At 40.7% G+C, this 14,135-nt stretch overlaps 1 protein-coding gene across 1 annotated transcript; it reads left to right on the forward strand.

Annotated features, from left to right (window-relative positions):
• The first annotated feature begins 8,535 nt into the window (after positions 1–8,535).
• LOC121637403 lies at positions 8,536–13,904 on the forward strand. Its single transcript, XM_041981541.1, has 5 exons — positions 8,536–9,367; positions 11,511–11,672; positions 11,784–11,962; positions 12,082–12,322; positions 12,895–13,904. Exons 1-5 carry the CDS (start codon positions 8,801–8,803, stop codon positions 13,345–13,347), a joined length of 1,602 nt encoding a protein of 533 aa, XP_041837475.1. The 5' UTR covers positions 8,536–8,800; the 3' UTR covers positions 13,348–13,904.
• Positions 13,905–14,135: the final 231 nt, after the last annotated feature.

The following is a 14,135-nucleotide window of genomic DNA, read 5'->3' on the forward strand; positions in this document are numbered from 1 at the left end:
AAGACTGATTTTTCTAAGGTTTTGTGGACTGATGAAATGAGAGTGAGTCTTGATGGGCCAGATGGATGGGCCCGTGGATGGATCAGTACAGGGCAGAGAGCTCCACTCCGACTCAGACGCCAGCAAGGTGGAGGTAAGATACTGGTATGGGCTGGTATCATCAAAGATGAGCTTGTGGAACCTTTTCGGGTTGAGGATGGAGTCAAGCTCAACTCCCAGTCCTACTGCCAGTTTCTGGAAGACACCTTCTTCAAGCAGTGGTACAGGAAGAAGTCAGCGTCGTTCAAGAAAAACATGATTTTCATGCAGGACAATGCTCCATCACACGCATCCAAGTACTCCACTGCGTGGCTGGCCAGAAAAGGTCTAAAAGAAGAAAAAATAACGACATAGCCTCCTTGTTCACCTGATCTTAACCCCATAGAGAACCTGTGGTCCCTCATCAAATGTGAGATCTACAGGGAGGGAAAACAGTACACCTCTCTGAACAGTGTCTGGGAGGCTGTGGTTGCTGCTGCATGCAATGTTGATCGTGAACAGATCAAGACACTGACAGAATCTATGGATGGCAGGCTTTTGAGTGTCCTCGCAAAGAAAGGTGGTTATATTGGTCACTGATTTGTTTTTGTTTTGTTTTTGAATGCCAGAAATGTGTATTTGTAAGTTTTGAGTTGTTATATTGGTTTCCCTGGTGAAAATAAATAAGTGAAATGGGTATATATTTGGTTTTTGTTAAGTTACCTAATATTTATGCACAGTAATAGTCACCTGCGAACACAGATATCCTCCTAAGATAATAAAACTAAAAAAGCCCCACTACAACTTCCAAATATATTCAGCTTTGATATTTATGAGTCTTTTGTGTTCATTGCGAACGTAGTTGTTGTTCTATAATCAAATTAATCCTCAAAAATACAACTTGCCTAATAATTCTGCACACCCTGTAGCATCCTCTGTCTAATGTCGCCAATTCCAGGTATTCATGCTGCTTTCCGTGTTGGCAGATAGGAGGTGATTAGGACTGGAGACCGAAAGATAGCACAACACATAAAATGGCTGCTGAATTATTCTATATGACTAGTGGGCAATGCCATGATGAATGAGTCCGGTTAGAGCAGAGGAGCTCTGTGTGTTTACACAAATAGCTGGTGTACAGGCACTAAAATCACTGACACTGCTCACAGACTTGGAATATGTGTAAAGTGTCACTCCTTTCATCTATCCAGGGAATATTCAATTATAATGATCATCACAGTCTGTATCCCAGCCCAAACTAACACTGCTGAATAGTTTGCTAACCTCTACTAGGAAGCAACTCAAATTTATCAAGAAAATACTCACTGGTAACAATTATAAGGTACGATTTGGATCAGAATTATTTAAACTTACACACTCCACCAACATATACTCTGTTAGTGTCAGTTATTCTTAAATATTGGTCAGTATTTCATTTGGTCATTCCACAAGGTGGCTCTATATCCCCATGCTTTGACAGTGAGATCACTATTTTGGATTTACTAACGTTTTCCATACAAGGACATTTCAGAAAAGCAAAAAACTCACAATATTTAAGAATAACAAATAAAAAAATATGTATTTAAATCTACTGTACAAGATTTAAAAAATAGAAAAAAGAAAAAAAAAAAGAATAAACCTGTGCTACATCAGCACAAATTCCAATGTTTTGGAAAGAATTCACAGTATTTGTTTCTGGACAATATTTCCTTCACATAAATGCATCATGACTGAATTGAACTGAGTGTGTTGGACATCAGACTCCCAAGATGGCACACATGATGAGGGCAGCATGGAAAATTTGTATAAAAAGAGAATGGTTCACAAATGAACGGCTAACAGCTGCAACTCCATCCCCGTCGTTCATTTAAAAGAGCCGCTCAAAAGAATCGATTCATTCATAAATGTCACATCTCGGTTTGTGATAGCTGGTGATTTTAATTGGATCCCATCACTCTGTTTCTGTACCTAACATACAGACCTCTTATCTCAGTTAAACCAACCACTAGAGAAATAAGGGTATGTCCTTGTTTCAATCACACTGACTGGTCCATATTTAAAGATGCTGATATTAATTCTTTAGTGATGTTGCAAGGTATCCCGGGGATGCACCCCATTTTTTCCATGACAAACAATACATTGTCAACAGCAACTCATGTTTAAAATTACGGTCACTAGCCAATAAAACTTAATTTTTTCTCCTACAGTGACTTAGCTGCCACGGCTGTATTGTTAGCGCCACGCCTTCAAAATACCAAGAATTAAATTGTTTCACATGAACATCAACATTTCCTAATAGAAGCTGCACTGCCATCTCCAGAAGCACAGCAGTTATAGGCTAGTCTGCTGTCAGACATCTGCTCTGCACATGAACACAGCGTGCAGAGTGCTATGTTGTTTCTTTGGTTCCAAAATGGGCATGCTTGAAAACCTACCACATGCATGAACCGCGTGCACGGTAAACACCGGAATCAAGCGAATCACCCTCATGAGTATGGGAGAATAGAATAGAATAGAATAGAATAGAATAGAATATCTTTATTGTCATTGTAACAAGTACAAGGTTTAAAAGTCTCATCCAATCAGATACTTCATACATAAAATTGGTATAAAACATACAAAAAAAACCATATAAAAGCAGCACAAGCAGAGAGTCATCACTCATACGCAGGTGTACATTCTGTTATTGCACTCATCCCTTAAAAAACACTTTGCACTTTACATGTGTTTCTAGTATTGAGCGTGGTGACTGCAGCTTGATCAAAACTGTTTTTTAATCTGTTTCTCCTGGTTTTTATTGTTCTGTAATAAAATGCCCAGAAGACCAAAACTGCCCAAACTAAAAGACATAAATATAAAATGTTTCAATAAACAAATTGATGTGATAATAAATAAATGCTAAATATTTTTTTTTCATTTAGAAACCTATAAAATATTATGTACAATGATACATGACTCCTACAGCTGAGGTGGAGGCAGTGGTGGGGGAGCTTGGGGGTCCATGAAGGAGGCAGACGAAGACTCCTTGTGTGTAGAAAGGAATTCATGAATGAAAATACAAACACAATTTAAGTCCACACACACCATGGCACTTAATAAACAGATATTTTTAATACATTCTTGTCTTAGTGTTCTGTGCCCGCATGTTTCTAAACACCAACAACTGTGCCATTACCCAAGCAGTAACCGGTAACGACAGACCCACACCAGACATAGAAAGGTCTGGAAAGACTGGTGTTGAAACACATGCAGGCTGTTCCTCCAGCTAGCAAACCTACCACATGCATGAACCGCGTGCACGGTAAACACCGGAATCAAGCGAATCACCCTCATGAGTATGGGAGAATAGAATAGAATAGAATAGAATAGAATAGAATAGAATAGAATAGAATAGAATATCTTTATTGTTATTGTAACAAGTACAAGGTTTAAAAGTCTCATCCAATCAGATACTTCATACATAAAATTGGTATAAAACATACAAAAAAAACCATATAAAAGCAGCACAAGCAGAGAGTCATCACTCATACGCAGGTGTACATTCTGTTATTGCACTCATCCCTTAAAAAACACTTTGCACTTTACATGTGTTTCTAGTATTGAGCGTGGTGACTGCAGCTTGATCAAAACTGTTTTTTAATCTGTTTCTCCTGGTTTTTATTGTTCTGTAATAAAATGCCCAGAAGACCAAAACTGCCCAAACTAAAAGACATAAATATAAAATGTTTCAATAAACAAATTGATGTGATAATAAATAAATGCTAAATATTTTTTTTCCATTTAGAAACCTATAAAATATTATGTACAATGATACATGACTCCTACAGCTGAGGTGGAGGCAGTGGTGGGGGAGCTTGGGGGTCCATGAAGGAGGCAGACGAAGACTCCTTGTGTGTAGAAAGGAATTCATGAATGAAAATACAAACACAATTTAAGTCCACACACACCATGGCATTTAATAAACAGACATTTTTAATACATTCTTGTCTTAGTGTTCTGTGCCCGCATGTTTCTAAACACCAACAACTGTGCCATTACCCAAGCAGTAACCGGTAACGACAGACCCACACCAGACATAGAAGGGTCTGGAAAGACTGGTGTTGAAACACATGCAGGCTGTTCCTCCAGCTAGCTTGGATCCTCACCAGTATGAACCAGCATAAATCAAATTGATCAAATATATTATACCAATTCCATTGCACTCCATAGCATACTGCTCCATCTGGAAAAAAAAGACAGACAAGCAAAACAGTTCTGCCTTCAGTACATCTTACCTAGCAGACTGTTTTACAAGATGCCCGGCCTTGGCCTACATCATAACGTCTGCCTGTGGACACTGGACTGAACCTGTCAATCTCAGTACATGCAGATGGGCCCCCATCAATCCTCCTCCCTGGGAGGATGTGTGCTGAGTGTACTCTTTGGACAATCATGACTACTGGCCCACCCACAACACCAATGTTATTGTCAAATTTGCTGATGACACAATAGTGATTGAACTCATCAGCAAAGGAGAGGAAACAGCTCACAGGGAGGAGGTCCAGAGGCTGACTGACTGGTGACTGGTAAATAACCAGGCTCTTAATACAAAGAAGACAAAAGAGATTGTCATTGATTTTTGGAAGACACAGTTTGACCATCTGTCTTTGAAAATAAATGGGGAAAAGGTGGAGAGGGCATCAGGATTTAAGTTTTTGGGAACACACATTTTGGATTACCTCACCTGGACACACAACATAGCACAGCTACAACTATACCTCCTGGGGTCTGTCGGGAAAATCAATCTGCCACAACACCTGCTGTCCTTCCATCACTTCTTTGTGGGGAGCATCCTCACTTATGGTTTCTTAACCTGGTTCGGTAGCAGCTCTGCATCTGACAGGAAAGCCTTGCAGAGAATCATTAAAGCTGCTTGGGGAATAATAAACACACAACTACCTGCCCTGAAAGACATTTTTACCTGCTGTTGTCTCCAGAAGGCAAAAAACAGGACACTTTTCACCCAGCCAATCATCTGTTCAAACTACTGCCTTCAGGCAGACATCACCATCTCATACGAGGACAAGCAGACTTGTAAACAGTTTTAATGCCCAAGCTGTCACCATACTAAATACCAAACTTAACTTTTAACTTTTAGTTCAGTATGTGCAGCATCAGTCTACAGCTCCACGCTGAGTGTAAAATGCTCATTGACTCAATCAGTGGGAGTTATCGAGGGCATGTATACTGTGTATCATGATTTATTATGAGAGGGTATTATTATTATTGTGTGTTATGGTTTGTAATGTGTTTAAATATCCTGATGAAATGCTGTAAAATTGTCAATATTTAAGTTATGAATGGGTTTAGGACTAGATACGTATTTAATATCATCCTCAACCCTTTTTGGAATTTTGATTTTGTGTATTAAATAACTTTTTTTTGTTTAAAATTTTAGTTTAAATAAAACTACAAAATAAAATAAAAATGTTATCACTCTACTAAAATATGTGTTGTGTTATTATTCTCTTAGAATGAGCCCTTATATGTAGTTGCTGAGGTTCCACCAGTGTTTTGCAAGTCCATGCTTCTTATGAACCAGCTCAAAGTTCAGTTCAGAAAAGAAATTAGACTTGTGTCCTGTAATAAAACCAACTAAACCTTATATTCTATCCCCCGTAAATAATCATAAGCAAATGAAACATCTGATGATCACAGTGACTGCAGCTTCTCTGCACCATCATTATCCAGAGCATTGCTAGTTTGCTACACTAGAGTGCATAATGCATCGTGGGTAATGTAGTGTGAAGCAGGTGTGATGCTGGGAAAATGTAGGCAGTGACTGGCAGAGGGTGTTCTTTTGAATTCGTTCATGCACAAAACTGGGGTGCACATACATGGCAGCTGCCATATTTGTACCATCATTTTTACTCCAGTGTCTTTGAATGGACACAACCAACTCTGTGTATAAAGTGAAAACCTTCTTAGGTTTAACTTCAGTACCAGCTTTGTACACCTTAGAAAGACCGTAGAAGAAGACATTACACATGTAGGCAATGTTGAAGTAGTTACCTGTAGTAGAGTCATTGCTGCATCTGAAGCCACTGGATCCATTCAGATGAACACATGCTTACATCTGGAAGCCTTTTGGCTACTAACAGCCACTGTTCATTCACAACTAAGCTTGACATTTTAAATAGATTCTATGCTCATCTTCACTACTGAATGTCAGCAAATATTACATACGCTACTTTTAAAGCAACAATCCTAAATACTTTGACAGATTTCTGCACTTTTGTGCCCCCAATAAAGGCTAATAAAGAGGCTTTGGGGCTGAAGCACAGCAGAGAGGGATGAGAATGTTTAATGCTTTTTAAACATAATAATTAGATCATTTTAGGTACTGATGAACTTGGTTTGGGTCAAGTTATAGATGTTATATATTTTAAACAACAGTCGGGATCATATGCAGGTTGAGAAGAGTATAACTGGAACAGATCTGGTGGATGAAACTGAATTAAATAGGTAGGCAGGCAGAACTGGGTCCAGTTTAGTTGTTAATTCGGCAAAGAGAGCTGGCAGATGGTGCTGCTTGAGTATGCAGACCAGAGAGGATGAATTATCATACTGTGACAGGAAGACCTGGCAGTCTGAGAGGAAGGCCTGGCTGATAAGCTGTACTGAGACTGATGAGCGAAAGGAATGCTGGTGCAGCAGCTGTAGAAGCCCAGAAGAAACCACACCCGTAGACACAGAGAGAGGAGGGGTACAACAAAGAAAGCACAGGTGTGTAAATCTGGAGGTGGAGCTTCTGTTTGCTTAAATGCACGAGTAGTTACAGACACTGTGGAAATTCAGCTTAACTGAGGCTTACTGGAGTAAAATATTCACCTTAACACTGAACCTTTTGTCTGAGTCTATGAATGGGGAGGTCTTATCATCAAGCTGTTATCCTCCTGAACACTTGTGATTTAGCACTACTGAACAACTGAAGGGTTTTTAGAAGCCCAAATCAGACAAAGTCATAATGTGAACAATTTTAAGTAAGAAAATCAATGAACTGTTTAAAAACTATGCACCTCTTTCACCAACATCTTCTTCATTTGAATTCACGGATAGGATCTTTATGCGGTGAGAAGAAGGAGTGTAGGAGCCAGTATTGTGTTAAGGATAGATGAGATTTTTATTATATCTATTTTGTACTTTGGTATTCATTGTGCTACACCATTACTGCCTCTTCTGCGTAGCAACACCTGAAGTAGGCACTGCATATGCACATTACAACACACTTAAGGGCAATGTTAGCTGTCAGTACATGGATTAACAGGTGTGTTATAGGTACAGAAAAAAAAGGTGTTTTGACCATCGCTCTAAGTTATGTTACTAATGAAGTTTTCGATTTTTTCCACAACCTGTTAAAATTACATCAGAAGGAGTTTGTTCAAAAATCCACTTTTAAAGAAAGGCAGAAACCACCAGAGATTGAGTAGAATTGACAATTCTTTGTTTAGCCAGCAAAAAGAAAGCAACACATTTCTCTTAAGAGGAGGTCCGTTAGCCTTAACTTCTGGTCCACTAATACATGAAGTGTCGGGACCCTTGGTTTAGCCAAAAGACCCGCCTACCTAAGTTATCCTCCTCATTTATACTGATACAATGCATTGTGGCTATGTGCGTGCATGTTGTGCGCATTCATTTGAATGTGTATTTTTGCAAGGTGGTCCCTCCTCCTTCCGGGAATTTGATTCCTCCAGGTCCTCCTTCTGGGGTGCGTCAGAGCTGAGGGGAAAAGAAACACTTCTCCCTGTCCTGTTATCTGTCTGTCTCTGTGCTGACTCCCTTCTACCTGTTCCCACAGTTTTTACACAAAGGCTGTTCTTCAATAATTTTTTCTGGGTTACTGGGAAATTCTGCTCTGCTTGGAGTGAGTAGATAAGTAAGGGAATATAACAATATTCACAACAACTAAATGAGTAAATGAATAAGAATGTTTATAAAAATTATTTACAACAACTCCCTTGCTGGACACCCAGAACAGTTTCAAGGTCCCTTGATATTTTCCCAGAATTGTTAAATGTTGGACTCAAGTAACCCCGTATGAGTCTGTAAGCTGTGTTATTAATCTGTTTCACCTTAGCAGCACTATAATAATGTAGCTCTATTAATTAAAAGCAGAGCCTAATGAATGTTACTAAAATCTAAGGATAAAATGTAAATGAGTAAATGAATAAGAATGTTTATAAAAATATTTGCAACACTAATAAGACGTTCTTTCAGTAATTGGAAGTGTCACCTGAGGACTGGTGTGAAACCCAAAAGAAGCTTGGATGTATACTGCCTGTTTCAGACAGACAGACAGACAGATAGATAGATAGATAGATAGATAGATAGATAGATAGATAGATAGATAGATAGATAGATAGATAGATAGATAGATAGATAGATAGATAGATAGATATTATTTCCATTAATCAGTGTCACGTGTACCTCCCACCACTAGGGGGCGCTACTGGTAATCTGTAGGCGAGTAGAAACAAGAAGTTGTTTTGTTTATTTGTGTCTACTTCCTATCAGTCACAGCTCCGGTGTGTTCTCCATCTGCTCCAGCGGTAACTCAACTGAAACATTTGTTTTCATTTTTCTGCACCAGTTTGCATTATTCCGCTAACTTTTCCAAACAAGTCATTGAAGCATTAAGGGGACTTGCCGACTGGTTTACCGGCCCGGAAGCCCCGGTTAACGCGGTTTATTCTGTTAGCCTGGCGTTCTGTAGAATTTGTTTTAGCCCACAGAGCCTGCGCTCATCATGGCAAGTGAGAACGTGGGGAACGGTGACTCTGGACCTGTAGCGGAATCTAACGAGCATGATTACGCCCACACCGAGAACAGTGAATTTGCACCTCCAGAGGTGTCCACCTCTGATACACATCCCGAACCTGAGCAGAACGTTCCGGGACAACCTTCCTCCCCACTGCCGATAGAGCTTCCTGAGTCGGTCGTGGGTGCAGAGGTGGACTGTCACGATGGGAATTATGTAGAGACGCAGGCCGGAGGTAACCCCACTTTAGATTCTGAACATGTTGTTGCCGAGTGCCCCGACGTGCCACGGCGTGGCCCGCGGCGTCCCAAGCGGCCGGAGGACTCGAGCTGCTCCGCCTGCAAGAAACCGTTTCAGCGGCAAGGACGCTCCTTCAACCGGAGGGCGGTGTTCACTTTCACCAACCCGGAGACCGTGCTGTGGGTCTTCCCTGACTCTGTGGTGAACGAAAAGTCCTTCCTGTGTGAGACCTGCGCCCAGGTCATCAGGGCCAAAGGAAAACGTAGACAGAGCGGGAAGAGGTGCATGTGGATAAAGCCGCCTGCGCCTAACAAGGTGTGTACAACTGATGCCATCACATTAACCGGGTAGCTACAATTCAGGTAACGGAATTTGTCTCACCATGGTACACAACAGCAACAATCATGAAAGAAAACATTTAGTCACTCCATAAAGGAGCATGTAGCCAAGCCAACTTTATTTATGAAGCACTTTAAAATAGAGTGAGTACTGACCAAAGTGAACTGAGCACTTAAAACATTAAAAAAAACTTCAAATAAACCAAGAGGATACTTTACCACCACCACCACCACATCATTATAACTGTACTCAGTTGATGTCCATAAGAAATAATTGTTTCTCGGATCAATCTTCTAATTTAAAGGCTATTTACTTAAGATTAGCTTACGTTTAGATGTGAAACAGAAAAGCATGACATTCTCACACTGTTGAAGTAAAACATTCAACCATGGCTGAAAATGTGTCTAATAGTTGAGTTAAATCCAATTGTATTCATGTAGTGTCAAATTGGGGCAGTTTACATCGAGAGCAACTTGACAAAGTTTCATTTTGAGGAAACATTTGATGAAAGTTGGGAACGAAAGTCCCTTTTAACAGAAATAAATGTCAGTCTTAATCAGAATTGGACAGGAAGATAATCTGCCTTTACCAGTGGGATGGCAAGAGAAACAATTATTAACACTCCACAGGTTGTTTAATTTATGGAGTCAGTGGTATTGGTATAGGCAGGTATAGGTAAAAATGTCTAAAGAAAAAAACAAGATTGCTAAGAGATCTCTATTTTGACCTGGAAGTTATGTTGCAGCCACTTCGTGCCAAACTTTTGACCAATTAAGTCCCGTTTCCACCAAAGGGTTTTGCTTGGTACAGGACTGGTGACTAAAATAAGCTGAGTTTGAGTTGGTTTTGTGAGGTAATAGTGGGTATGTAGTAGCAAAAAAAAAACAGCTAGAGGAAAAAATGTAAAGACAAATTTATTTGTATTGAACATTTCATGTACAAGACCACTGAAAGTGCTTTACATAAAACAAACATTACAGCAGGCTGCAGAAAGCAATAACAAGTGCATTAAAAGGAAAAGTAATTATGAAAATAGTTTCTGTTGTGTGTGTGTGTGTGTGTGTGTGTTGGTCAGTATTTCCTCTCTTGAGAGAGACTTGAGAGAATGATATGCAAATGAAAAAACGTTACTGTACGTTACTGTTGATCCGTATGTTATTTCTACAAAGTACTGTTAGTAATAAATTCTGTTTTGTTGTCTCGGTGGGTGTTTATAGTGCCATTCATTCATTTTACATAATTTTAGCCTGATAATCTGACAACTGAGGCCGTCCTGAAAAAATAATACTAGAATCTTGACAGATATGAAAGGAATAGGGCTTCTACATACATTTATACATAAAAAAAACAACAAAAGAATGAACCGCGAAAAATAAAGAAAAATGGCTTGGAGTTTTATGGGTTAAAGGGGAGAAATAATTGATTAATACAGATGGATAAAGAGGCGCGATCACAGGTAAGCTACTCAAGCTTGTGCATCACATTAGGGCGCCCAGGGGCCTCAGCCTACAGCTGCATAACTGAAGATCTCTATAAAAGGAGTTCTATGAACCACACTTGCTGCACGTTCACTGATCCTGCAGTGCAAACATAAAAAAGGGGAAGTGAGTCCTCGTAGTCACAGTACGCATCCAACTGTAACTTCGTCAAAAAGCAAAATGTCTGAAGATGTCACAAAGATATTTGAGAACAAAATCAGTGTAAATTTTGTGACCATATAGTAGAAATCAGGTCACAATACATTTCGCTAAGAGTTACAAATACAGACCTGCACGTCATCACAAAGTGTCTGTTATTCACTCTGTACTGTGTCTGAATGTTACTAATCTCTAACCGAACCCAACAGTGGTCCAGACTTGTTAAACAGTCCACTTTATTGAGATGAACTGGAATTAAGAGACTTGCACACTTTTAATGTAAAAGCAGGATACATATTTATAGTTTTCAGGCTTTTCCCCCTTTTTAAAATCTCTTTCTCGTAACCTCCAGTGTTATTTTTTTGTCACCTAACAGGCCGGATGTAAAGAGAGATGTGAGCTGTACAGTTCAGAGCTGGGATCTGAGCTGATTTAAAGCTGCTGGTTTGGTCTTGGTGTTTTTATTTGGTTACTATTCTCAGGTGAAAGACAAGATGGTGACGGGCTGCAGAATGGGGAAGAAGAGCCGAGCAGTGCAGCTGTTCAGCAGGTCGCGCTACAAGGCTGCTCTTACCATGCTCTGGTCGGCCAAAGGTGCCCGGAAGCCCATGATGGATTTCTTCAGTAAACAGTTGAACATGGAGGTGAGGATGGAGGCTCTGCTTCTTCCTGTCTGACAGGGCTAATTTCTGCTTTACTAACTGTTGGTGTTTGATGAAATCGTCTGGTTTCTGTGTGCTCTGCCGGTGGTGCAGATCAAGGCGATGTCGCGGCAGTCAGACAGTCCCTTCCACCAGAAGGTGTCGGGCAGGAAGCCGCTGTCATCCTTCCCCTGGCAGCAGTGTCTGAGCTGGGCCCAGGAAAAGGCTCCACTCGTCACCACCTGCCTACGCTCGCTGTTCCCCGACATCAACACTATTTTCAGACGCAACCAGTAAGATGGAGTTGATCTCACTGTGTTTCTTACAGTCCTGCTCGGACCTCGTCCTGGTCTCTGGGTGTAGCTCTGACCGGACGTGGATCTGATGAGCATCTTTTCTGTTTGTTTGCCAGCCAGCTGACAGAGGAGCAGGCCATTACGCTGTTGCAGCGCCGCATTGTGGTGGCGCTCTCCATCCCTCTCTTCAGCAGAAACATCTGGAGGAACAACTTCCTGCAGGCTGCTCTGGGGGCGGAGCTTCGGCAGCAGGGCTGCTCCGGCTCCGCCATCGACACCCTCAACACCATGGGGCTGAGTCAGAACAAAGACACCGTCAGGCTGCTGGTGAACAGACTGCGAAACGGCAAAGAAATGGTTAGAATTACCCTCTGTCAAAGAATTCAGCTGCACATGATCACTCCTCATAGTTTTATTTATTTCTATCTTTTGATTCCAACATAAAATAATATAGAAACAAAGTAACATAACCAAGAAGTCTTATTCCACAACTAAATCCCCTTTACTTTATAAGGATTAAATAAATCATACATATTAACTCTAGATTTCTCTCTGAGAAAACAGAAGGAAAGGCTACAGGACCTCTACCTGGACCTAGGAGGCTTCTTTCTGGAAACTACTTCATAAAAAAACGTTTCTAGAGATTTAGCTAGGTTTGACTTCAGCTGCCTGTTAGTAGAATAGCTGTTGTTTGAGACACAAATAATAATAGAACAGGGAAAATGAATAAACAAGACCGTAAATTAATGTTTATTTTATAGACCATTGCACACTGATGACTAAGGGTGCATCACACCCTCATTAATATGTCAATAAAAAGTATCCCAAAGTTGAAATGTTTTTCTATTCAATAGGATTTAATTTAGTGGTGAGCAGTTGTTTGGCCACCTGGGGGCGGTGTTTAGCCTTTTCTCTGTTGTCCTTTACAGGATGAAGAGCAGGTGATGATGATGAAACAAGAACAAATGACAGCGCAGATGGAAGAAGAGATGACAGATGTTGAAACTGGGGAGGAGGAAGAAGAGGAGGAGGATGAAGAAGAGGTGGAGGAGGACGAAGAAGAAGAGGAGAAAGGGGAAGAAGAGGAAGAAATGGTGATGGCAATAGAGGAGGAGGTGGAACAGGAGGAAGTGCAAGATGGTGTTCAGGAGGAAGAAGAGGATCATATTGTGAATGAAAAAGTAGAGGAGAAGAAGAAGAGGAAGAAGGCAAAGAAAGAGAGGAAGCAGGAGAAGAGGAAGGAGAGAGGGAAACGAAAGGCAAAGAAGCGGGGGGAGGATGAAGAGGGGTTGGAGCAGAAGAAGAGGAAGGTGGTGGTGGTGAGGCTCGGCTTGTTGAAGGGACACTCAGAGGTGGGACGATCTGACCTATCAGCTCCTTAGAAACTTTGCAGGCTCCGCCCCTGACCTCATCCAGACCCACCAATCAGAGAGAAGCACAGAGGTCCCGCCCTTTTCTGTGAGTTAGAGGCATTATGGGAGTTGTAGGAGATCAATAATTGGAGCGAAACTGATGAGTGCCTGAGTTTAAACGTTTAGTTTGAGATCAGAATGATGAAACTGCTCCACGTCAGCTGATTGATAACATTATTGGTCCTGTCCTAAAAAACAGAATTACCTTTCCAGCTCTCTACATCTGGGTCACCTCAGCGTTGTTGTTCCTGATGGGTGGCGGACAGGTTATCATTTTCTGATTATGTTCACAAATCTCAATGTGTTTCAGCCCTGGTTCAAACACAGCTTGTGACGACAGGGTTGTATTTCCTGATCTGCTGCTTCTCCAACACAATAACCAAAGAGGTTGAAAGGTTGAGCTCAAGTACCAGGATTTTCATCGTTGGTCTTGAAATGTTTGCTAGAATATTTCTATTTCTTGTTTTTTGACTCAGTTGTGTAATTTTTTTTTCTCCACTGCAAATAAAAGTTGATTACTTTTCGTTTCATTTCGTAACCCTTCATGCTTGTGAATGAGGAGAATAGCAACTGTGAGAAAAAGTGGAGAATCAAAAAATTATGTAAATAAAAATGTTTCAGCTTCAAACTGCAGCAAGTCTGACTTTCCCCCAGTGCACTCAGTACCAGAGTGGAAACCAACAATCACAGCCTGAAGGAATGTGTTTACTTCTTACACAAACCAGTCAAAACTGGCCATTAGTTCCCACTTCTGCAGC

The sequence above is a fragment of the Melanotaenia boesemani genome, chromosome 3 (assembly GCF_017639745.1).
Source record: "Melanotaenia boesemani isolate fMelBoe1 chromosome 3, fMelBoe1.pri, whole genome shotgun sequence".
NCBI classification, from domain to species: domain Eukaryota; kingdom Metazoa; phylum Chordata; class Actinopteri; order Atheriniformes; family Melanotaeniidae; genus Melanotaenia; species Melanotaenia boesemani.